At 30.2% G+C, this 25,964-nt stretch overlaps 1 protein-coding gene across 1 annotated transcript in view; it reads right to left on the minus strand.

Annotated features, from left to right (window-relative positions):
- The window catches only part of LOC148313120 (adenylate cyclase type 6-like), a gene marked incomplete at its 5' end in the record, with an annotated part of 129,542 nt that overhangs the window by 49,015 nt on the left and 54,563 nt on the right, over positions 1 to 25,964 (minus strand). Inside the window, one exon of the mRNA XM_088267706.1 lies at positions 2,400 to 2,527. Coding sequence (XP_088123832.1) covers positions 2,400 to 2,527 — 128 coding nt within the window. The remainder of the gene's footprint in view (positions 1 to 2,399; positions 2,528 to 25,964) is intronic.

The following is a 25,964-nucleotide window of genomic DNA, read 5'->3' on the forward strand; positions in this document are numbered from 1 at the left end:
CATGATGTTGAAGTGATTGTCCTGATGAAGAGACGGATTTGTCTAAAAACCGGTAGACCAAAAATCTCGGTTGTAGTTTGATACTTACATAAGCATCATTTTTGTAAAAAATATAAAAGTAATTTCTTTATAAAATGCAAACAACTTTGTTTTTAACCACTTTTTTACTGGAAAATTTTTCTCCAACTGGTTTTGATAAGAAACTTGTTATCATCATGATTAAACATGTACTGATGATGACAAGGTTCTTGTCGCAACCGGTTGGAGAAAAAATGCACCACTAAAAAAGTGGTTAAAAACAAAGTTAAAATCACATTTTTTAAATCAGTTTCATATGGTGTACGGAGTGGGTGGAAGTTTTGTCATGGTAAGGGAAGGGTAATTATATATAACCCAATTATGAGTATTTCAATGTTTTTCGCAGGTACTTTGTGGCACAATTTATAAACTTTATAAAATAAAACAACTTTGTTTATTACATTTTCATATGGTGAACGGAGTGCGTGGAAGTTTTTGGCATCGTAAGGGAACGGTAATTAACTATAATCTAACTTTGAGTATTTCAATGTTTTAGAATTAGTACATGAACCCTGATGACAAGGTTCTTGTCGAAACCGGTTGGAAAAAGTGTACAAAAAAAGTGTTATAAAGTTTTTAAAAAACTTAACTCAAAGTAGAAATTCGCTTAAAGCATATTAACATTGCTCTTTGCCCTTCTTATTGGATGATCCAGTGCTCTCCCCATCCAATATAAGAAAAGTGCATTCAAACGGCACAAAATGAACTTGCATTTCTTTGAAGCGACAATTCTCAAACGGCTTTAGGCTTGGTCTACTCATATTCCACGATTCTGCAGTTTACAATACTGTTTTCAGGAGGCAACGCAATATATCTCAGGATAACAGTCAACTTGTGCTTTAAATTGCTGTGTTCAGTTTTACAGAGATCTTGTTACACTACGAATGACACCCACATTGCACCTAGTAATTAGCATTTCCTTCGAATTTTATTGTTAAACAAATAAATCAGAATAATAATTATGGAATAATAAAATTAAATAAATTAAAAAAAAAAACAAAATTTAGATCATAGAATCGTCTGTTAGAATTTTCAACCCATTCAAGAGATTTATAAGTTCCGAGAATTTGGGTAGTGTGGTTGTCAATCATGAATAGAATTAATGAAGGTTACATGCGTGAAGTGATTACTTAAACCAGCCTATGTAGGCCGAAGAAGCCTTCTTCATCTATGATGAGATTTCTTAAAATGGTTTGCCCACTCTTCACCTATATGTAAAGTAATATAAATTTATTTTTCCTTCCATTTCCTTAGTTGAATAGTAATAGTTTGAATATTTAAACAAAGATGACGCTTTGCTATCTAATATGTATTGTAGAACGACCTTTCGAGGTAAAATTGCCCAGAATTCCGTCAAGAAATGTTGCAGTTTCTGTGGTAGTTGTTTAAAGAATATCAAGGAAATTTTATTGAGTTCAATACACAATGGAAATTGTACTTTATATGACGACAATTTTGTAAAGAAAACTACTTTTCTTTTTTGTTCTTATAGTCAATATAAGCGAATAGAGTCATTTTTACTTTTCTTTATTTAATTCTAAGAATTCAAGAAAAGTTTTCTTGTGAAAGCACCTTCTACGAGTATATAAATACTCCAAGTCTCTAAGGATCTGGTCTCTTTTTAAATTAAATGGAGTCACGGTGCAAAATAACTATTGATTTGACATTTAAGTATCAACATGTTATGAATGACTTAAGTAGTTAAGGTTATTTTTTTACAGCATTTTTGGTGTGTTTTTATATTTTTTAAAGTACATAAATTGAAATTAAACCATTTCGTGTCCATCTTTCCATAAAAATGAGATTTAACAGAAAAGATTTTGGTACAAACGAATTGCAACAAAATATCAGTTTTAAATCAGATAACACTAAATTTTAGCGTGGATAGTAAAAAATCTTTGATTCACTCAGTTATTAAGTTACGTGGTGATTTGAAGGAGGGTAATTATATCCCATAAATTTTACTAGACTTAGTGCACCCGACTACATGCTGTGACTTTGTTTAGCTTATGAGAAAATAAAGGAAATCATAAAGCCATAAAATATTTTTTAAATCTATGAAACAATAATGCAGTGAAAATCATTGAAAAGCACTAGATGACAGCACCTATAAAAAACAACGCTGTTCGCGATTGAGAATGTTTATTTTTAATTGTGTTACTGTGACGTTCAACAGATGGTGTTGCCATACATATACTGATAACGAAAAGTTGTTTTATTTTATAAAATGTGCCACAAAGTATCAGCAAAAAACATTCAAGAAAAAAAAAATGTGTAATTTCATTTTTTATTTATATAGATACCAAAATTTTACAGCTTACCTGACGTTATCATGGCGTTGGATATAGATCTTGTGGAATTGTTCCACCCTTTGGCTCGGCTTCTCGGCGATATCTTCTTTCATTTCCATTGCGACGTGACGCGGAAGCACAGACAGCAAAAGACGTTCCTGAAATACGGAAAATTTTTAGGACTAAAAATTCAGCTCGGATGATTTCAGATACACAGCCAAGTTAATTAAGACATTTTGATAAATAATTCATTCATTCAAACCCTTATCCGCACCCCAAAGGAGCATAGGGTACTGAATTTTATAAACGCATTGTTATCTTCATCGTTAACACATGAAGGAAAGGGGATCAGCCCTCCGCTTCAGGTACTAGTCCAGGGTAATATTGAATAAATATTAGAGTAAAAAAATCACTTATATTTATCTGACCCCTCTTGGTAATATGTAGAACCCTAGACCTCCATAGCCGAGCGTGCTGACCATTACACTACGGAAGCGGACATAATAATAGCGATGCATAATGTCATGTTTTGTCCGCGCCCGTCACGATAAGTATGTAACGGTCAGCACGCTCGGCTACCGTTCTGGAGATCCCGGGTTCGATTACCAGGAGGATCAAATAAATGAAAGTGATTTTTCACTCTAATGTTTCTTCAATATTACTGGTACCTGAAGTGTAAGGTTGATCAACTTTCCTTCACGTTTTAACGATCAAGGTTACACTGCGTGTTTATGATCCAGTGCCCTATGCACCATTGGGGTGTAGATAAGGGTTTGAAGAATATGAAGACAATATAATCATACGAATGAGCGACAAAACGTAGAAAGAATGCAAGGCTGCATTGTGCGAGTATAATTAAATAATATATTATACATAAAATTGAGAAAGCTGTGGTAAAATGGTTTGGGAATGTGAATCGAATGAGTGAAGAAAGCATTGTAAAACAATTTTTTGAGGTTCGTTGAGCACTTTACACACTTGTAACATTAGCCAATTCTACCCATGATTGACAACCACGCTACTCAAATTCTTGGAAGTTCTATAAATATGATCCAATTTCGAAATAATGTACAAGAATCACTAGATGTTTCACAAGAGACATCTATTGGTGAGATGAATAAGCGTTTTTTATTGAGCATAAACTTTTATATTGTCTGTGAGATCCGAATCCGGGATTATAATAATATTGAAGACATAATAATTTTATTAACAACATTTTAAGTGTGTCCAAATACTTGTTCATAAATCTTGATTATCTCCAATATAATAATATTGGAGATATTATTATATTAAAGATAATCACGATTTATGAACAAGTATTTGGACACACTTAAAATATTGTTAGTAAAATTATTATTTTCATATCTTTTGGTTCCTAATTTTTAAAAGATCTTTTTGACTGTTAAACTGCATTTTCATTTTATCACAATACTTGCAAAATAACAAAAAGCTCATCTTATAATAGACCTGTCTAACGTAGACATCCCAACGTAAAATAGTGAAATGATATTACATTACAAAATATGTATGTTAACAGTGTTAGTATGGAAGTGCATATTTGATACGGGAGGTATGCATTATTTATTAGGTTATAAGGGTATAGGAAAATTTAATACAGCGTGTTATGTTCTAGGAACGAATATGTCTTTTAGGAAACTAGAAACATTCCGTTGAGACTGATATCAAAACCAAGATAGGAATTCCTTACGGAAGTTACCATTTTATCCACGTAGTGTAACTAGCATCAATTTTACTTTAAAAAAAACTTTAAAACACCGGTAAATGAGATCGTGTATAAGATGAATTTTATTATTATTATTATTTCATTGATTTTGAAGTCATTTCCATTGACTTTGTTTCTCTCAACCAAATATTGAAACTCTATAGCAGTGGCTCTTGACCGGTGCTCCGCGAGACTGTTGCAAGTGCTCCGCGAAATTATGAAAACCAAAATTTAATGTTGACTCATGTACTGTGCGATTTGAGTTGCAAATATAATGGCTATATGGCAGAACCCTTGCAAAGTGAAGTTGTTTGCGCTCACCTCACAACAGCGGTCAAGATAACATTGAATCTATATTATCATAGGTACTTAAAACAATTTTTAAAAATCATGGGAGCTATGTGTAGGAATTTGTACAGACGGTGCTCCCTCAATGGAAGGTTCATTAAAAGGATTTGTGACCCTTGATTTGCGAACCTTGGATTAACAATTTGAATAAAGAAATGAGATAGCTACATATATCCAATACTAGACTTAACACCGCTCAAATTTGTAAAAGTCAACAAGCTTAGGGTCACATTAATTAATTTTCGTCGCAAAAAGTTTCATTGGAGTATTTATGTTTTTTTTTTTAAGTTACATAATTTTAACTTGTCTGTAATAAACAAACAATTTTTTTAATGAAAATTATCTCTGTATGTTCTTTGGATGTTTAGTTTTGGTGTTCGAAGTTTCTTAATGATAAAAAGTACTCCCAGATTTCAAAATGGTTCAGAACCACTGCTTTATAGATTCTATAACTATTAGTTTATTATTCTTTATTTTATCAGACACTGGATTATTTACTCTACGAATGGCATGCCAATATCGTACGTGTCTCAACTTGCAATGTTATTTACCCCACAATGCAATCCACCCCGTTTTCATTAAATAATAAGAAAGATGGATTTTTTCACTGTAATATTTATTCAATATAACCCTGAAGCGGAGGGCTGATCACCTTTCCTTCATATGTTAATGATCAAGATAACACTGCGTTTATATGATGTAGTACCCTATGCACCATAGGGTGCCAATAAGAGTTTGAATGAATATACACTAATGTTACGTTTACCATTATTCAATACACACATATTGTATTCATTTTTTCAGCTTTGTGGATTTCTTATACATGCTAGTTCTTAGAGCTTAGGTTTGGTATAGCCGATAGTGATACAATTAAATGCAATATGCATGTTCAATATAGGTGGAATGGTGAACACTATGCAAGTATATAAAATGATTACGTAAGCCTGTCAAAATGTTGCATTATAAGCTTAAAAATGCAAGGTCGTCAGGATACTCAAATTTTCAAGTTCGTTCATAAATACATATATATACTAAAAAAAACAAAGATGCTTTATCTCAAGTTTTTTTCTCAAGCTCTCAAAAACATCTGTCATATCTATAAGATTAAAATATTTTATATGTATATTTTCTTAAGCTTCAAAGAGTAAATTCGTTAGGGTGCTCAAACATTCATGTTTTCTTTCATATATAACATAAAAATGTTTCATCTAAATTTCTTTTCTTAAGCTTTCAAGATACTAATAATATATTTAACCATACTTTACTATTTCGTTCATCATATTTGTAAAATTTAACATGATATACAAAAACTGAAAATATTTACTACGTTTATTTTGTAATAAATTCACTATTTGAAAAAAAAAATCATCCCTGAAATGTATACTTATTGTCGTATATTCCGTTGAATTCTAATTTGAGGTTACTAAACGAGAAAAAGTAATTGTACTAGAACATAAGGTGACTACAGTAGTAGAATATGGGGTGGCCCATTATTTTCTTTGGAAACAATTTCTTTCAAAATACATCATGCAATATTAGCTGTGCCGTTTTCTTATATTTTGCCTCTCCTTTTTATGCTCGGCCAATTTTTCAACAAAGCTCAGTATAAAATTTCTTGCTTGTTTATCCATGAACCTTTAGAGAAGCAATCGTTAGAAATAATCCTTTCCAATACTGAAAAATCACGACTGTGACCCCTGAGGCTGATTGGTGAATTTAGAATTTCTAAGGTGCTTTTTCACCCTTCCTTAACCATTAAATTCCACCCACCCCCATTTAAGGATCGTATTACTATATAACGGTTTGACTCGCAATTTGTTATGAAATATTTTCAAAAATTACTTTATAAAATATAATTGAAAAAATAATGCGTATAGAAAAAAATTATGAATAAAAAAGACTTGAGAGAAAGTGTGAGAGACACACACACACACACACACACACACACACACACACACATATATATATATATATATATATATATATATATATATATATATATATATATATATATATATATATATATATATATATATATATATATATATATATATATATTTATATATATATATATAAATATATATATATATGTATATATATATATATATATATATATATATATATATATATAAATACAACATTTTGAGTGTGTCCAAATACTAGTTCATAAAATTTGGATTATCTCCAATTACAGGAGCTATTCTCTTTTTTATTTTTATTTTTTGACATCTCATCAAAGATGAAGAAAAATATGGGAGTCTGGGCATTTACGGGACTGACGACCTTCATACGTGATCACTTTACACACGTGTAACATTCACCAATTCTACCCATTATTGACAACCACATTACTCAAATTCTTGGAAGTTTTATATATTTGAACCAATTCTGAAACATTGTTCTTGAATCACTAGTCCATATTCCATATTAGTAATCCATTTTCTTCTTCATTTTTGATGAAGAAGAATACAGATTACTAATATGGAATATGGACTAGTGCTTAAAAATAATATGAAAATAACTCCTGTAATTGGAGATAATCCAGATTTTGTGAACTAGTATTTGGACACAGTATTTACAGTGTTTTGCATGAATAACGAATAATCGTGATATATTGAGATGTATTCACCACAAACAACCAATGACATCAGTCAAGAGATATAAAATTTATGTGGATAAAGTGTTAAGATACTACCCTCGCGTTTGACGTTGTTAAACACATTGCACGAATTTAATACAACGTAGTACGTATATTTGATAATATCCTCGTGGCTACGGTTAATAATAATATAAATATTCATTTTTCTTTTCTGGCTGTTTAAACATACTTACGTTTGTAATTTTATTCAGACATAAAAAAACATACATTTTTTCTCATACAACCGTCTTTTAGAACACTATGAAAATAATATTACGTAGAACGTATCGCTTAAGGGTGTATAGGGAGAGATTTTACGCATTTATAGGCGTTTACTGGAATAACAAAGGGACGGAATATTGTACTAAGTTTGAAAATACGCTTATATATGTATATTTATACATGTATATATATATATATATATAAATATATATATATATATATATAAATATATATATATATATAAATATATATATATATATATATATATATATATATATATATATATATATATATATATATATATATATATATATATATATGTATATGTTTATATATATATATATATATAAAGGGTCCGCCAAATAACTTTTTTTTTTTGAAAATGCTATAAAAAACATCGAGTGTAGCTTCGGCTGTGTGGCACGTAGCGCCGTCCTGTTGAAACCAAATGTTGCCAATATCCTCCTCTTCAATTTTTGTGAACAAAAATCCGTTCAACATGGCCCGATAACGATCGCCATTGACTGTAACGGCCACTCCTTGCTCATTTTCAAAGAAAAATGGCCCAATTATGCCTCTGGACCAAAATCCGCACCAAACAGTGACTCGTTTTGGGTGTACCGGCTTTTCAATGTATGCGTGCGGGTTTTCTGTGCCCCAAATACGACAATTTTGCTTGTTTACATACCCGCCAAGATCAAAATGAGCTTCATCCGAAAAGATGATTTTTTTGGCAAAATCGGCATCTTCTGTAAGTCGATCGCAGGCCCACTCAGCGAAGCGAAAACGCATTGGATGGTCAGTTGGCTTCAACTCCTGAACCAATTGGACTTTGTATGGCGTCATACCAAGGTCTTTATGCAAAATTCGTCTCAATGATGTCTCCGAAATGTTCAATTGTTGAGAACGACGGTGAATTGATGTTGATGGCGCTTCACGCACACTTTCTGCCACAACATCGATATTCTCGGGTGTACGCACTGTTTTTGGCTTTTCACGCTTTGGTTTATCGATGAGGATGCCAGTTTCTTTCACTTTTTTCACAAGATAACGAACATACGGAGCTGACGGTGCTTCTCTTCTTCCAAAAACCGTACGCAATTTTCGCACACATTCTGCAACATTACCATGATTTTCAAAGTAATGTCGCAATATTTCCCAGCGTTGTTCAAGCGTATACACAACCATATTCGCTCAGCGGAAGGATAAAACTAATTATCTGTCAAATCAGACATGAGCTAAGTGTTACCATTCACGAAATAAGCACTAGTTGAAAAAAAAAACTTTAGATGGCGGACCCTGTATATATATATATATATATATATACCGTAAAGTGGGTTTACTTTGCACCATGGGTGATACTTTGCACCACCTTCTGTAAAGAAATTGTAGAGCTGGTCATCTCTGATACATGTCATTTTTCATTCTACTTTCTATTGTTTCTGATAGATGACACTTCAATCTACTTTTTAGTTTACAGAAGTAACAATCGGTCGCTATTGCTTCAATGCGTTTTTCCTGTCCGAACGTAAAGAAAGTTTTCTGTCTGAAAATTGTCTCCGAAAAAATCCAGTGGAATCAGTATACTGAAACTAGTTACAACAAGTGAGTGGTCTCTAAATCGTAGGTAGATAGGCCCTGCTTTTCTCAAATCCTATATTTTTTAGTTACGTTGTCAAGTTTGTGTAAAAATAATATTTTTTTAAGAACTGACTTGTATTGACCACATTTGGGGTAACATTGCACCAAGTGCAAAGTATCCACAAAAGGCCATAGTTAATTAATTTGATGAAAAGTCTTAAAACGGCTAATACAACTTGACATGTTTGCTAAATATCTATTGGTTTTGTGTACTTACTTAATTCCTGATGGTATATTTTTTTCAAAAATGTCAAGAACACACAAACAGCGGCCTTATGCCAGACGATACTGCGATTTTACACCAAAGAGAGTGGAGCAGTGTTTGGAGGCCATTTGAAATGGTACAATCAGTCAAAGAAAGGCTGAAGAAATTTTCAAAATCCCCAGAAGGACGATTAACTATAAGCTCAAAGGTCAGCACACAAAACCTGTGGGAAAACCTCCGATATGTGACAAGGGCGAAGAGCAATCCTTTGTAAACTGCATAGTAGACATGAGTGAGTACGGTTTCCCGGTGAGTGCTTTTGACATTCGCTACATTCTAAAAGCCTATTTGGATAGATTTGGCAGAAGAGTACGAATATTAAAGAACAACGTACCAGGCTCTGAATGGATAAGATCATTTTTGCAAAGACATAAAACCTTGACTGTTGCTAAAACTAGTCAGTTGCTTAATCGGTTGCCATTAAAAGCGTATGACGATGACGTGCGCCAGAGTTTTCAACAGTTTTTGGAAGAAAACAGATTCAACCCAAAGAATTCAGTCTTAAAACGCAGGAAAACGATACCGATAGAACCAGGTAAGAGCATTGCTCACGATCCAAATGTCGAAATGAACGTTGACGAGACACAAATGCTACCTGAACCAACTACATCAATGATCCCACCTTCCGCATCGAAACTTCCAGCATATCTAGCATTTACTGATTATAGTTCACACGGAAGCTTTGAGGAAGAGGGAAAAGAACAAAAACGATGACTGAAACCAGTTATCGTATTTGTTCTTCCGTTTCATTAGGACCAGTAAAAAAGAAGGTGGGAAAATATGTCGTATTTCATTATGAAGGAGAAAAATTTCCGGGACAGATTTTGGAAATAAAGAAAGACAGAGCTGTTAAATCCATGCAGGAGAGTCTCAAATCGTGGAAGTGGCCGACGAAGGATGACTTTCTTCAATATTCTTGGAAGGATGTAGCGGGTTCCATAAAAGAACCGAAAATGCAATCCAAAAGAGGTTTCTTTACCGTCCCGGAACTTGACCATATTTAGACCTAATTTAATTTTAATTCCTATTACCTATGTAGTACGATATGTTTTAATATCCACCTTTTATTTTATATAATTTTAAACCTTCAGTATTGAAAAAAAAAAAAATTTTGTTAGATTTTTCAATATATTTTTTTTAAAATTTCTATCAAGTGTCTTATTTTTCCATAATTATACAATATTTTAATCTGCATTTAGTGAACTGTGAGCCAAAACCCTTCATAAGGTGCAACAAAACTTGTAGGATAGCCTTTACTTTGCATAAATTTGGATTCTAGTACGAAAAGTGTAGAGAAAATATCATGGTGCAAAGTTGTACTTTACCCCGGGATACTTTGCACCAAAATATAAATATAAAAAAAAAATACAGGCAAAATAGATAAAAATTTAAAAACGTATCAGACATGTTACAGGTATATGTGTTATTACATTGCAATAGTTGAAACCTCAGAAAAAGTAAAAAACCTGATCTGAATAGACAATTTTTTGAAAAAATGCAGTATTTTGGTGCAATGTATACCCACTTTACGGTATATATATATATATATATATATATATATATATATATATATATATATATATATATATATATATATATATATATATATATATATATATATATATATATATATGTGTGTGTGTACCCACACATCATTGAGCATTCTGAAATTTTGCGAGTGAAAACATTAATCATATCGACTTAGTAATCAAAATTCAGCGGCTCAAAGGCAAAAAAATCTTTCTTAAAACAACACCAATATTTTTTACAGTGCTCTAATACTAAGTCTGTTTTAAGTATTCATAAATCATTTTTATTACTCTCTTAGCATTATAAACCTGTCATGTTTTTTCTGAAAGAAAATTCAAATAAATTGAAGCTATTGTAAGCGTGATCGAATAATGACGGTAAATGATTTATACCTCAACAAAGATGAGGAAAGATATGAATATCTGGGCATTTACGAGGCTTATGATCGCCAAAGGCTGGTTTATGTGATCAATTTACCATTGTGTAACATTCACCAATTGTACCCGTGATTGACAACCACACTACTCAAATTCATAGAATTTCTAGATATATTGATCAAGCATGACAAATAGTGTTTGACTGCACTAGAAAATTATTAGAGAAATCTATTGTGGGATGGAAGAAGCTTTTTATTAAACAGAAATTCTTTCATTTGTATGTGAGGTCCGAATCCTGGATTATAATCACATACTGAGAAACGCTAGAAAATATCCATTTCATTTTAATTTTTTGCTTATAATTTGACCAGTTATTTTATTTACAACATATTGAGAGTATCCAAATACTTGTGTGTAGACACATCTAGATTATCTCCAATTAAGTAGAAAGTATAGAAATTGTCTTATACAAAAATTAACTTGAATAAATAAATATGATTAAAAATAATTCATATAAAGAAGAAATGAACTAGCTTTATATTGGAAAATCACTGATTTTTTAATACAAGTCAATTAATATCTTGTAATTATTTTCTCTGAATGTACATACAAAGAATAGGCGTCTCGAACGCAAGGTTTTGTTAAATTTACTTGTATTTTTATTTTTTTTGACATCTCATCAAAGATGAAGAAGAATATGGAAGTCTGGGCATTTACGGGGCTTACGACCGTCATAGGCTGGTTTAAGTGATCACTTTACACACGTGTAACATTCACCAATTCTACCCATTATTGACAACCACACTACTCAAATTCTTGGAAGTTCTACATATATTTGAACCAATTTAGAAACCTTGTTCTTGAATCACTAGAACTTCACTAGAGACAACTATTGGTGAGATGTAAAGAAGCTTTTTACTAAGCAGAAACTCTTATATTAGTATGTGAGGTCCGAATCCTGGATTATAATCACACACATGAGAAACGCCAGAAAATACCATTTTCAATTTTTATTATTAAGCTTATAATTTCATCTTTGATGAGATGTCAAAAAATAATATGAAAATAACTTTTGTAATTGGAGATAATCCAGATTTTTTGAACAAGTATTTGGACACACTCAAAATGTTGTAAATTTACTTGTATTGATAAATTAAGATTTTATGTGCGTGTACATAAATACATACTCGTATGTTTAGGGCTTCGTATTTAAAAGGAGTCTAACATGTAACAATGTTTTATTTTACGATACAAATGCGATTTTTTTTCGTGCAATACAAATTTGTTTTAAAGTAACACTCTCTCTTTCTTTCATCGTTCACTTTGTGAAATACCACTTTTATAACACTTATTCGTGGCTACCAGTTTTGGAATAATTATTCCATCGTCAGGTCATTAAAATAAAATTATTAAGGTTTAACATTTGTGCAAAAAATATTGAAAGAGAGAAAGAAGAAAAAATATAAATATACAAAATATTATATATTGTAATTGCAGACAGTTGGAAGAATTTTTAATAAAATTTTTGAGTAATATATCCAAAATTTAACAAGGATTGAATTTCACTTTTATTTACACACATATTTTCAAACATATGTTTTTAAATAAAAGTACAATTCAATCCAACAACCTTGTTTAGTTTTGGATATATTACCCAAAAAATACAAAATATTGTAAAATACAATATATATTGAAAAAAAATTCTACTGTAAATTGTTATTCTATCTATTGTATGTAATGTATAAAATCTAGTACTTAAAAAATTGTTTTAACACGAAAAAAATGAATGCCTAAAGAGCCGTCATACATATAATTTTAAAAAATGTAAAAAAAATATATACTTATCTATGAAAAAAAATCTGTATCACGAGCCTACTGTGTACCTGTTGACATGAAAAATAATCCTCGATGTAAGGTCGGAAACACATAAGTAGCTTGAAGCCGTTGAGAGTTGGGAATTCTGCAGGTTCAAGACGAGAATCTCATTTAGCGCTCACTCGACCGCAAGTCAAGTGGAACGGTCAATTACGACCGCTCAAAACGCCAGTGCGTGCGGAATAAACGCACAATGTCCAACTACGTTAACTTAAGGCCAAGTATTCGTTAAATCGCAACATTATTTTCTCTAAAAGCAGGTAACATTTTACGTAAATGATTTTTTTCTTAAAACACCGTTTTAGCATTAAAAAAAACAGTTTTTTTTTTTACAAATAATTATATGGTTTTGAAAAATAAAAGTTTTTGAAAGGTAAGAAATTCAAAAAAATTCTTTAGATATAAAAAAAAATAAACAATGCACATTCTTTTAAAAAAAGTCGGGCGTAAACAGAAATATGACCTCTCCGGTGGTCTCTGGTGGAATGAATGCAACTTAACGGATGCTGCTGAATGGAATAAATGCAGAATATCCAACCACGGTAACTTAAAGCTGCTCGTCTGTTTCGACACTAAATGGCAATATTATTATTTACAACATTTTGAATATGTCCAAATAATTGTTCACATATCAAATATTGATTAAAATCTCCGCTTAAGAGTGATTTAATTTAATTAAATAACCCCCACCGGTGGGCGGGTGGGGTCCCACCAGTCTGATGATGTCGGTAACGACGAAACCCGGTCGCTGGTCAAATAAAAATAAAGTGGAAAAGCTAAAAATATTGGTTTTAATCTAATAATATATTAAAAATGCAATTCCATCACGAAGTGTCAGTGGATAATATAAATCTATTAAAAAGTGTGGTTGACATTCATAGGTAGAATTAGTGAATGTTACACGTATATAAAATGATCACTTAACCAAGCCTATGACGGTCGTAAGCCCTGTAAATACCCAGACTTCCATATTCTTCTTAATCTTTGTTGAGATGTCTAGAATGTAAATAACTTTATTTTCTTGTCATATTATATCAATATGGAAATCACAAATAAGCGTTTTCGGTCTGGAAGGATAACATTGGTTTATTATTACATTTAAATATTCGATTACAGTATATTAGTCAAATAAGGATGATTAGGTATTAATTTCATGATTTTAGAATCCTTAATCACAAACTAATGTCTGTATTGCGGTTTCGAATGGCTTGGTTAGTTCCTTGGCTACAAACTGAATATCAAATTTTCACAACACAATTAAGTAGATACTAACCCCACATATTGCAAACTATAATATACATTTCTTACATTCGGTGAATGAAATAAATATGATTGTATGTATGAGGAGATGATAGAATTTGGAAGAAGCGAAGACTTTTTGCAAAGACATATCGATCTAGCGTTTTATTCTCTAGGCCTACCCCTGTAGAGAAGCTAGGTGATGGTTAGTTTAGTTAATAAATGTTAGAAAAAAATCTGAAATGCAATTTCATATATTTCATTAATTAATTCAGCAGTCACTTTGTGGTAAAATCTATATCTTAAAATCTACTGTGACACGTGTTTCGATGCTTGAAACTGATGCGGAATGCATCGAAACACGAGTCACAGTAGATTTTAAGAAGTAGCGGTATTTATTAAGTAAAAAAATTATTTTTTGACATTTCATCAAAAATGATTAATAATATGGATGTCTGGGCATGTACAAGGCTTACGACGGTCATAGGCTGGTTTAAGTGATGGTCGTCAGCCCCGTAAATGCCCAGACTTCCATATTCTTCTTCATCTTTGTGTGTCATCAAAAAATAATATGAAAATAATTCCTGTGATTGAAGATAATTTGATAACTTATTCCAAATACTTGTTAACAGATTTCGTGAACAAGTATTTGGACACACTCAAAATGTTGTGTACATTTGTATAAAAATCGGGGTTTAAATACTTGAGTGGATCTATAAATACACGTCTGATCGACCAGAGAAAGTTTAATGGTGTCTGAAATGGGAAAGTAAATAAGATATAAATGGGAATTATTTATACAGTAAATCCTCTACTTACGTGATTAATGCGTTCCGAAGGTTTTCGTGTAAGACGAAAAATCATGAAAGTCGAAAAAATATTGTGATACGTACATACTTACATTAATATATACTAATTTCAATGGATATAGTACATATCGCTCACTCCTTTCAACAATGTCCAGTATCAATATTATTTTTGCATAAACTTGACAACGTGACCAAAAAATACAGCATCTGAGAAAAGCAGGGCCTACCTACCTATGATTTAGAGAAAACTCACTTGTCGTACCTTGTTTTGGTATACTTATGATTACACTGGGTTTTTTTGGACACAATTTTCAGACAGAAAACTTTCTTCACGTTCGAACAGGAAAAACGCATTGAAGCAATAGCGACCGAATGTGACTTTTGTGAAGTAGATTGAAGTGCCATCTTTCAGGAACAATAGAAAGTAGAATGAAAAATTACATGTATCAGAGATGACCAGCTCCACAATTTTTTTCCAGAGAGTGGTGCAAAGTATTACCCATAGTGGTATACCCACTGCATATGTAAATAAATGACTTGATAAATATTATTTTTTGACATCTCAACATAGATGAAGAAGGATATGGAAGTCTGGGAATTCACGGGGCTTACGACCGCCATATCCTTTTTTTGTTTTCATATGCTAAGATGTCAAAAAATAACATAAAAAATTACTCCCAATTGGAGAAAATCCGGATTTGTGAACAAGTATTTGGACACTCAAAATGTTGTAGACTTGAGAATTTTTTATATTTTTTAAAACGTGTAAATATGAATTCACGTAAGTTGAAATCGCGTAAGTAGAGGACTTACTGTATATCATACTCAAATGTAAGTGCGTTAAATCCACCGTTCTGTTTGTTAAACAACGAGTCTTGAAAAGTGTTAGCACAGAGGGCTGCGTTTGTTCAGGATTCGGGCATGTGAAATGTAATTAACCATCTGCCAAAGGGTTTTTAAAGTGATATTATCCTTTCTCCAGGGACCTTACGCTTTAGAAATTTACCACAATCGACATTTCCGTGCGTCTCCCAAATAAAATGAAATCCGTCGTATGAATTTTGAGCAGCCATGTTATTCAATACAGAGCTGCGCCTCGGGCAAAATGACCGAGGGTTTGGGCTGATATTGTAAAATACTTATTTACTTGGGCTTGCTTGACAAGCGCCGTGGTGTAGTTGGGTAGACGCTCGACTGAGAAACTAGCGTCGCGGGTTCGATTCCCGCCAAGTGCAAAATAAAGCCGAGAAAGATTTATTTTCAATTGGCCCGGTATTTATGGCGTTTTTTTCACATTTAAATTCCCTATCCTTATTTTCATACCTGCAGACAAGCGACAAAAAGTAGTAACTTTTATAATATATTTTTGTATGGAAAAATATTTATTTTCTTCCTTTCGATAGATTTAATTTTGAAGTTATAAACAAGGTCTCTTCTATTTTTTTAGCCAACATTGAACAATATTGAAAAAAAATGTTTTTAATTATAAAAAGTTGAAATGATAAGGTGCCGATATTTTTTTATACTTTAATACAGTGAACTAAACTATGATTAATAATAAAAAGTAATTGATAATAGAAGCAGCGAAAAACCGAAAAAAACATGGCATTATTAAGTATTTCAAATACTTGGGTGTCATCGGGCCAGAAGTTTAAATAATTGACGGGTGTGTATCAGGAAATGCATGAATGTGAACAAGGCGAAGATTGTTTGCAAATAGAAATATTACAGATTGGTTTGGCTTTCTTTTATCTCTAACGTTTAGTTAGTTAATTAGTAGACGTTTTAAATTATAATGTCTATCATTCTTGGTGGCATTTAACGCTGTGATTTGTTACGTCAGAAACTTAGTAGAGATTATAACTCTTAAGACCCAGCATCGTTAAGTAGCATTCATTCCACCGGAGACCATCGGAGAGGTCACATTTCTGTTCAAGCCCGATTTTTTTTAAATAATGTACGACACAACTGTCGTCAAAAAAAGGCGATTCAGTTGGCTTGGCCACGTACTCCGCATGCCTCCTGAGAGCCTTAATCAAGCTTGCCTCTTTTACAAGGCATCAGGTTCGCGCCGCCCAGGACGACCATTGCTGACAATTCGTCGGCAGTTCTCGTCAGAACTTCGCGACGCGGATCTGACTTGGGAGGATGCAAGGGAGCTGGCAGCCGACAGAAAAGCCTGGAGACAGTTTGTGGACTCCATATGCTCCACCTAGGGAGCGGATATGGTTATTATTACGTTGTATATATTTTTGTTTTTTTAGAATACAAAAAGAAAAAAAGTTAAAAAAAAAACCTTTCAAAAACTCTTTTTTTTCAAAACCATATAAATAATTTGAAGAAAAACTTTTTATTGTTCAATGCGAAAATGGTATTTAAAGAAAAAAAAATTGCGAGTTAAGGAATGAAATAAATATCCGCCTCCGTAGTGTAATGGTCAGCACGCTCGGCTACCGTTCTGGAGGTCCCGGGTTCGATTCCCAAGGGGGGTAAAATAAATATCAGTAATTTTTTCACTGTAATATTTATTCAATATTACCATGGACTGGTTACCTGAAGCGGAGGGCTGATCACCTTTCCTTCATGTGTAAAACGATCATGATAACACTGCGTTTATAAGACACAATGCCCTATGCACCATTGGGGTGCGGATAAGGGTTTTAATAATAATATATATATATAAATAAATATATATATATATATATATATATATATATATATATATATATATATATATATATATATATATATATATATATATATATATATATATATATATATATATATATATATATATATATATATATATATATATATATATATATATATATATATATATATATATTTATATATATATCATAAACAAAAAAAGGTCTGTTAAAAAAACTTTATTATTCACATACAAGTTATGTCTCATTTTGGGGATACTCATCACTTATATCATAAATATTTGACTACACGTGTTTTTAAATAAACTTCGGCTGTCTGATAAAATATTAAACTTTTGAAAAGCTTGAAAGTTGAAGGATGTTATTTCCACGCAATTTAACAAAATATTTTGTTACAATAAAGATATAATTCCAAAAAATTCTATCTTCCATCAAGTTAAATTGTTTTCTTTGTTAATTTGATTATTTTTCGTAAATTTGATATGGTTGATTAATCACAATAAATTTGAACAGGTATTGCTGTTAATTCAGCGCTTACTAGTTAGAATAACCCGATCGATCATATCTGATACTATACATGTATGTTTTGGGACTTACTCAGGTTTATTTGCCGAATGTGCTCAATATTAGATTTCAAGAGGAGAGAATCATTTAGTTTGGAAATTTGTAATTGCCTTTCTTTTTAAAATAACAGAATTTACCCAAGAAAGGATGCCTTTAATATTAATGAAAATTGACGTGTGAAGTAAACTATTATTTTTTGACATCTATTCAAAGATGAAGAAGAATATGGAAGTTTACAAAGATGAAGAAGAATATGGAACATTTACGGGGCTGACAACCGTCATAGGCAGGTTTAAGTGATCACTTTATACACGTGTAACATTCACCAATTCTACCCATTATTGACAACCACACTACTCAAATTCTTAGAAGTTCTATATATATGAACCAATTTAGAAACGTTATTCTTGAATCCTTAGAACTTTACTAAAGAAATTGGTGAGATGAAGAGAAGCTTTTTTATTGAGCAGAAACACATTTTTTTAAGTGCCCAGACTTCCAAATTCTTCTCCATCTTTGATTAGGTGTCAAAAAATAATGTGAAAATAACTCCTACAATTGGAGATAATAATTAATTTTGTGAACAAGTATTTGGACTCACTTAAAATGTTGAAGTAAACTACACATGTAATTGTAAAGTGTAACAAGTCTTAGTCTTAGGATACTAAGGCAAGTGTGTATTGTAAAACAATATCATACCTTTTTATATAATTTGGAATTAATGGTTTCACTTAAAGGCTCTGGAATACGTATATGAATTTACTTGTAGGCAACATGTAAGGCTTACTTTAGATAACGGTTTTTAAATTATTACTGTTCGCCAAATATCTAAAATTGATTCTGAAAGGGCGATGTTGGCCTACGTACAAGCCCATTCTTGCATAATATGTTACATGGAGCTATAAATTGAATAATTCAAGGTAGAAATCAAACCTTTTGTATAATATTCCTTAATACAATTTGTACATCGAGGCACATTGTCAGAATATCGAAGTTACGACGGAAAGGTGTGAATATAATGAAAATCAAATTAAAGTTCTATGTTCGTACTTACTTATCAGTGCATAAACTTGTTACATTAGGGTTTAAACCAGGAGTCCTAGAATCCTGATTCCAACCATAATGTATAGGAGTGAAACATGGAGTTGGCTAAAATCCATCACTCATACATCGTTTTGATCGTTTTTAATCATACATGTTTATGTGCGGCAAAACGATGTATGATAGACGTTCGAATGGTAAAATGAGAAAATAATGCAACGATGAGATATCATTATCGATAAAATTAAGAAAGATGTGTTGAGATGGTTTGGATATGTGGAAAGAAAAAGTGAAGAAAAAACGATGATACAAAATTATGAGGCAAATGTAGTTGACAAAAGGAGCAGAAGAAGACCGATAAACCGATTTTACCGATTTTTCTAAAATCGGATTGTTTTAACACTTTTTTATAAATCATTGAAGTGAAGCAAAAAACACCAACAAGACGTTTTCCCCAACCTTTATGATTACATACATACAAAAAAATACTTTTTTTTAAAATTTATTTTGTGTAACTTTAATATTATTTTTGTATCGAACATTCGCATTTAAAATGTTTATTGAATATATTTTAATCAAAAAACGTATAAAATTAAATTTTACAGCTTTGCAAATACTCTCGATTCAATAATAAAGTAAAATGCTTATCCGAGTAAAGGGGATGAAATGAGGGGAAAATCCCGAAAGAGTTTAGTGCAAACAAATAAAGCACTCCAATAAATTAAATCGATAACACATAATTCCTGAGTAAATATTTGTGATTGAAGGATTATATGTGAACTAATTGGATTTTAAAATGACATTTGAAGATATTTCATTAAATTTTATTCTGAAAGTGAATTAAACTACCATTTTAAAAATAAATGTTCATAATTATAAATGACAACCAAAATGTCCATTTACATAAAGTGATAATTCACAAGAAAAAATATTGATTTATATAATGACATATTTTAAAAATGAATAAAGCTACCAATTAAAAATAAATGATACACCGAATGTGCGTACATTTATTTAGTGCGTTATTTTCTAAGAAACAAATTATCAATTTTATAATTATATCAAATAAGGAATCCGACAAAATAAAAGTTCCTTAAAAATGAAGGTAGGATTTTGAATTTGTAATTTTATAATAATAGGCTTGATTGAGTTCGTAAATAAGGGAAAAGAAACCAAATTATTTTAATAATAGGGAAGATGTATTTTTATCCTTAATCGTATCTATTATGATCATTGTTTCTATGGAAACGTCGTAGATATAAATAATTTAAAATACGTAATATACATTGAAGAATTTTATTTCTTGTTTGTTTCATCAGAATATGTAACAGCAATTATTTTGTTAGCATGTAAAATTGTATCAATGATACCATGACACAAAGATGAATGTACACATTTACAAAACGAATTACGAATTTTTCCGCTTAAAAGTGGATTGAAAGCTCTGATTTTTTATTACTTTATTCGCAATCACTTTGTGGTAATATCTTTTCATTTCAAAACTTTGTAAATATTTTTTTTTGTAAAAAAAACTTATTGTATTTTGATTAGAGGAGTCAGTAATGAAATAACAGTTATGATTTCCGATTTTGATAGTAAACGTCATTTATTCTACGTTAATTTTATTTCAAATACTTATATGGATGAGGTGATCAGACCTATGTATGAAAATTACCCAACAATTAAAAAAAAGTAAACAAGTACTTAATTTTATTATACATATACATGACAGACGCTTAGTGGCCGTATCTATGATTTTGCAATAGTGGTATTAACGAAGTGACATTTCAATTAAAATTTATAGATATTACCACAATGTGACTGCCGAAACAATATCAATTTTTATAAAATTAGAAAATATTCAACTTTTCAGCCTTCTTTTGGTAAATTATAATTCTGTTTTTTTTCTGAAATTTTGCTAAAAGCTTATGATATTTTGTACAGAACGAAGAAAAAAGCTGTTGGAAACAGAAGCGAAGGAAATCGAGGAAAACTTGCTTGAGGCATGATCAAGTATTTCAAATATTTACAAGTAGTTCAGCATAATTGACGGGTTTGTATGAGGATATGCTTGAATGTGAAAGAGGCAAATATTGTTTTCAAATAAATTGATAGATACTGCCACAAAATGAAACCGAAACAATAATAATTTTTATAAAATTCGATTCATGATGGTTAGTTTGTCATTTTTTGTTTCAAATTATAATTACTACCATCCTCGATGGACGTTAAATGTATTGATTTGTTACGCAAGAAACTCAGTAGAATTGATCTCATAAAAATATTTTGTTCCTTAATTTTTTATAATTATAGTATTTTCCTTTTAAACATATATGTTACTATAACATTCCTCTAATAATTCATCGTTCACTTTGTGTAATACCACTTTATAAGAATACTACTTCGTGACTACCGGTTTCGAAATAATCATTTCATCATCGGGTCCAATGAAGACTAAAGTGTAATTGTAACGGTCTGACATTTATATAAAACTAAAATTTTGAAATAGCTGATGATGTAATGATTATTCTGAAATCGGTAGTCACGAAGTAGTGTTTTTTAAAGTGGTATTACTTAATGATAAGGAGTATTTAGTATCTTCTTTATCAAGACAGATTTATAAGGTATTAATCAGTCTTGATAAAGAAGCGGTTAGCTTCGAAACCGGTAGACATTATAATTAAGTTATAATAAAATATTTTTAGTGATTTTAAAACAAAGTTACATTTTAATTATATGATTTTGTTTTACTTTTAAACTGGTTGTAACCATTTCAACAAGAAAGCGTTAAAAGCAAACTTGCTCAATTCAAGCATATTTACAATTTAGGTATTATATGTAGAATGTTTGGAGTTGGAGTTTTACAGACGCGATTTTTGCTTTGTTCGCTTAGTGTAGTACCTTTGTCTAGGCTGCGGTGGAAGGCAGTGTCGTGATGGTAAGCAGGATGTATTTGACACGGATATCCGAGGAAGGCGGATAATAGAGCTCCCATTCAGATATATACATATGCCTACATTCTTCTACGACTCAAGGTTCATTATGTCTTATGCGGCTTACTCGCACTCCCAAGCAAGTCGGAATGCTCGTTTTTATTTTTCAAGAGTTAAAAAAAAAACAAAGTCACTACAAAAAAATATTTAAAAAAAAATATTTCTGAAGTGAAACTTCCTAGGCGGTGTTTTGATAATCGTTAAGAAATAATTGAGAACCAAATTTGGAGGCGAAAATTGGTTTTTAACAAATAAAATATTAATTTAAAATTTATGATTTCTGACGTATATTTACTAGGAAAATATAAATATATAAATAAATGTATATATATATATATATATATATATATATATATATATATATATATATATATATATATATATATATATATATATATATATATATATATATACATATATATATAAGCAAGTCGGAATGCTCGTTTTTATTTTTCAAGAGTTAAAAAAAAAACAAAGTCACTACAAAAAAATATTTAAAAAAAAATATTTCTGAAGTGAAACTTCCTAGGCGGTGTTTTGATAATCGTTAAGAAATAATTGAGAACCAAATTTGGAGGCGAAAATTGGTTTTTAACAAATAAAATATTAATTTAAAATTTATGATTTCTGACGTATATTTACTAGGAAAATATAAATATATAAATAAATGTATATATATATATATATATATATATATATATATATATATATATATATATATATATATATATATATATATATATATATATATATACATATATATATATATATATATATATATATATATATATATATATATATATATATATATATATATATATATATATATATATATATATATATATATATTTATATATATATATATATATAAATATATATATATATATATATATATATATATATATATATATATATATATATATATATATATATATATATATATATATATATATATATATATATATATATATATATATATATATATATATATATATATATATATATATATATATATATATATATATATATATATTATATATATAAATATATATATATATATATATATATATATATATATATATATATATATATATATATATATATATATATATATATATATATATATATATATATACATATATTTATATATATATATATATATATATATATATATATATATATATATATATATATACATAAATATATATATATATATATATATATATATATATATATATATATATATATATATATATATATATATATATATATATATATATATATAATTCAGGGAATTTTTCGGATTTCAGGGGTTCCACTGTATTTGAAATACTATTTTACTATCCATATTATAAAATGAATTTATATAATTTATTTTAACAGTTTTTTTTTTATATTGCTTAGAAACGAGGAATAAGCAGTTTTGTTTTGAAACCTGTTGACATTATAACTAAGTAAAAAGAAGTTATTTCGTTCGTTATAACATAGAATTTTCTTAGACTAAGTTACATTTCGTAAGTAAGCTCGTGGAATTGTAAGGTTTCTAACTTTTGTGATAATAAATGTACCCTAAGATGTGATTTGTATTCTGAATTGGTCCCTGTTGTACTACTTAGCGTATTTAACTTTTATACTGAACTTCATGAGCTATACATTATACAACGAAAGCGATAATTTAGGGGTAATGTTGGATTTTTGCTTCTATTTCTTTAGTGTTTAAAATGGAATATTTTAATCAAATATATTTATTATTCAATTTTTTTTTATTTCATATTAATTGTTTAATATCTCAAAATAGATGAAAAAGAAATGGTAGTATGGTCATTTACGGGGCTCACGACCCATGATTGACAACCAATTTCCAAATTCTTGGAAGTTCTATATACTCGTATAAGAACTAATTTCGAAACATTGTATTTCTATCACTAGGATTTTCACTAGAGACATCTGTTGGTGAGATGAAGAAGTTTTTTTGTGGTTGTCGATCATGGTATAATTAGTTAATGTTGCACGTGTGTAAGTGATCACTTAAACCAACCTATGACGGTCGTAAGCCCCGTAAATGCTCAGACTTCCATATTCTTCTTGAAATGTCAAAAAATTACATGAAAAATAACTCCTACAATTGTATTTGGACAGACTGAAAAGGTTGTATATATTTACATACTTAATTTTTTTGGTATGATACATGATTCTGTTAAAAAGTTTTTTTCATTACCTAATGTCCAAATGTCTCTGAAATCTATCTACTGTTTATGCAACACCGCTTATCATGACTCTAATAAGGAGTAAACTTTATAAGTTTAATATTCTCAATATTATTAATATTTAAAGCATTTACTTTGTGGTTAGTCATTATTACTTATTTTTTTTTTACAAAAATGTTAATAAAATTAGTATATAACCACTCACCGAGATTTTTACGTCTACCGGTTTCGAGACGTACCCGTCTCTTCGTCAGGACAATCACTAACACAGCATGCAAACAATACTACCCTTCACCACCATAGCACCATTTACACTCTCAAAACTACACAAAATGTCTAACACATGCGATTTTTGGTCGACCCGAAGACCAACATGCACTATAGTTTTCAATACAGACATGCGTTACGAGCCGAGGTTAAACGTACATTAAAATTAGACTAGGAATCGAATCTACTTATATCCTACAAATACTTTCATCCTACAAGTATATAAGTAGATTCGATTCCTAGTCTAATTTTAATGTACGTTTAACCTCGGCTCGTAACGCATGTCTGTATTGAAAACTATAGTGCTTTGGTCTTCGGGTCGACCAAAAATCGCATGTGTTAGACATTTTGTGTAGTTTTGAGTGTGTAAATGGTGCTATGGTGGTGAAGGGTAGTATTGTTTGCATGCTGTGTTAGTGATTGTCCTGACGAAGAGACGGGTACGTCTCGAAACCGGTAGACGTAAAAATGTTGGTGAGTGGTTATATACTAATTTTATTAACATTTTTGTAAAAAAAAAAATTTATAAGTTTTATAGCTTTTACCTAATTGTGAATGGATTACTCCTTACATTTAAAGTAACAACAATTCTAAGCAAAAACACAAGAAGGACAAGAAGGAATGGTTTTTTCCCAACAATGAGTAAATGCTGAGAAGCTTTTGATTGGTTCACACAAGATTATCATTCCTGTTCATAATAAGAAAAGTAAATAATAAATACAAATCCCATCTCAAACACACAACTCAAGCATCGCAATATATTTTAAGAAATAGTGGTATTAACAAAGTAAAACTTAAATAAAATATGGATAGATATTATGATTGACAACACACAATGACTAACTGCTGAAACAATTAATGAAATAATTATTTCATCAACAATAACAGTTTTTTTTAATTTCATTTAAAAAAATACTAAGCACCTCTTATTTTTAATAATTTTATTAAGAGATTATAAAATAAACATTAATTTTATAATACAGGATTGGGCGTGGTCATTTCCTTATTTTAAAAAAATATAACACAAAAAGTATTTTAAGCATGGATTGAATATTTTTTCTGTGTACAGGAGTACATTTAAAATTGAATTATATCGCGTTTTTAAAACGACGTCTCGAAGGCTGCCACCGTCCTTGTCAATACGCTGAGGTAGTCGAATTTTGACATTTCTGTCAAGTTTTACCAGC

The sequence above is a fragment of the Brachycentrus maculatus genome, unplaced genomic scaffold, assembly GCF_059751285.1.
Source record: "Brachycentrus maculatus isolate JH-2025_06_01 unplaced genomic scaffold, ASM5975128v1 h1tg000019l, whole genome shotgun sequence".
Classification (NCBI taxonomy): Eukaryota; Metazoa; Arthropoda; class Insecta; order Trichoptera; family Brachycentridae; genus Brachycentrus; species Brachycentrus maculatus.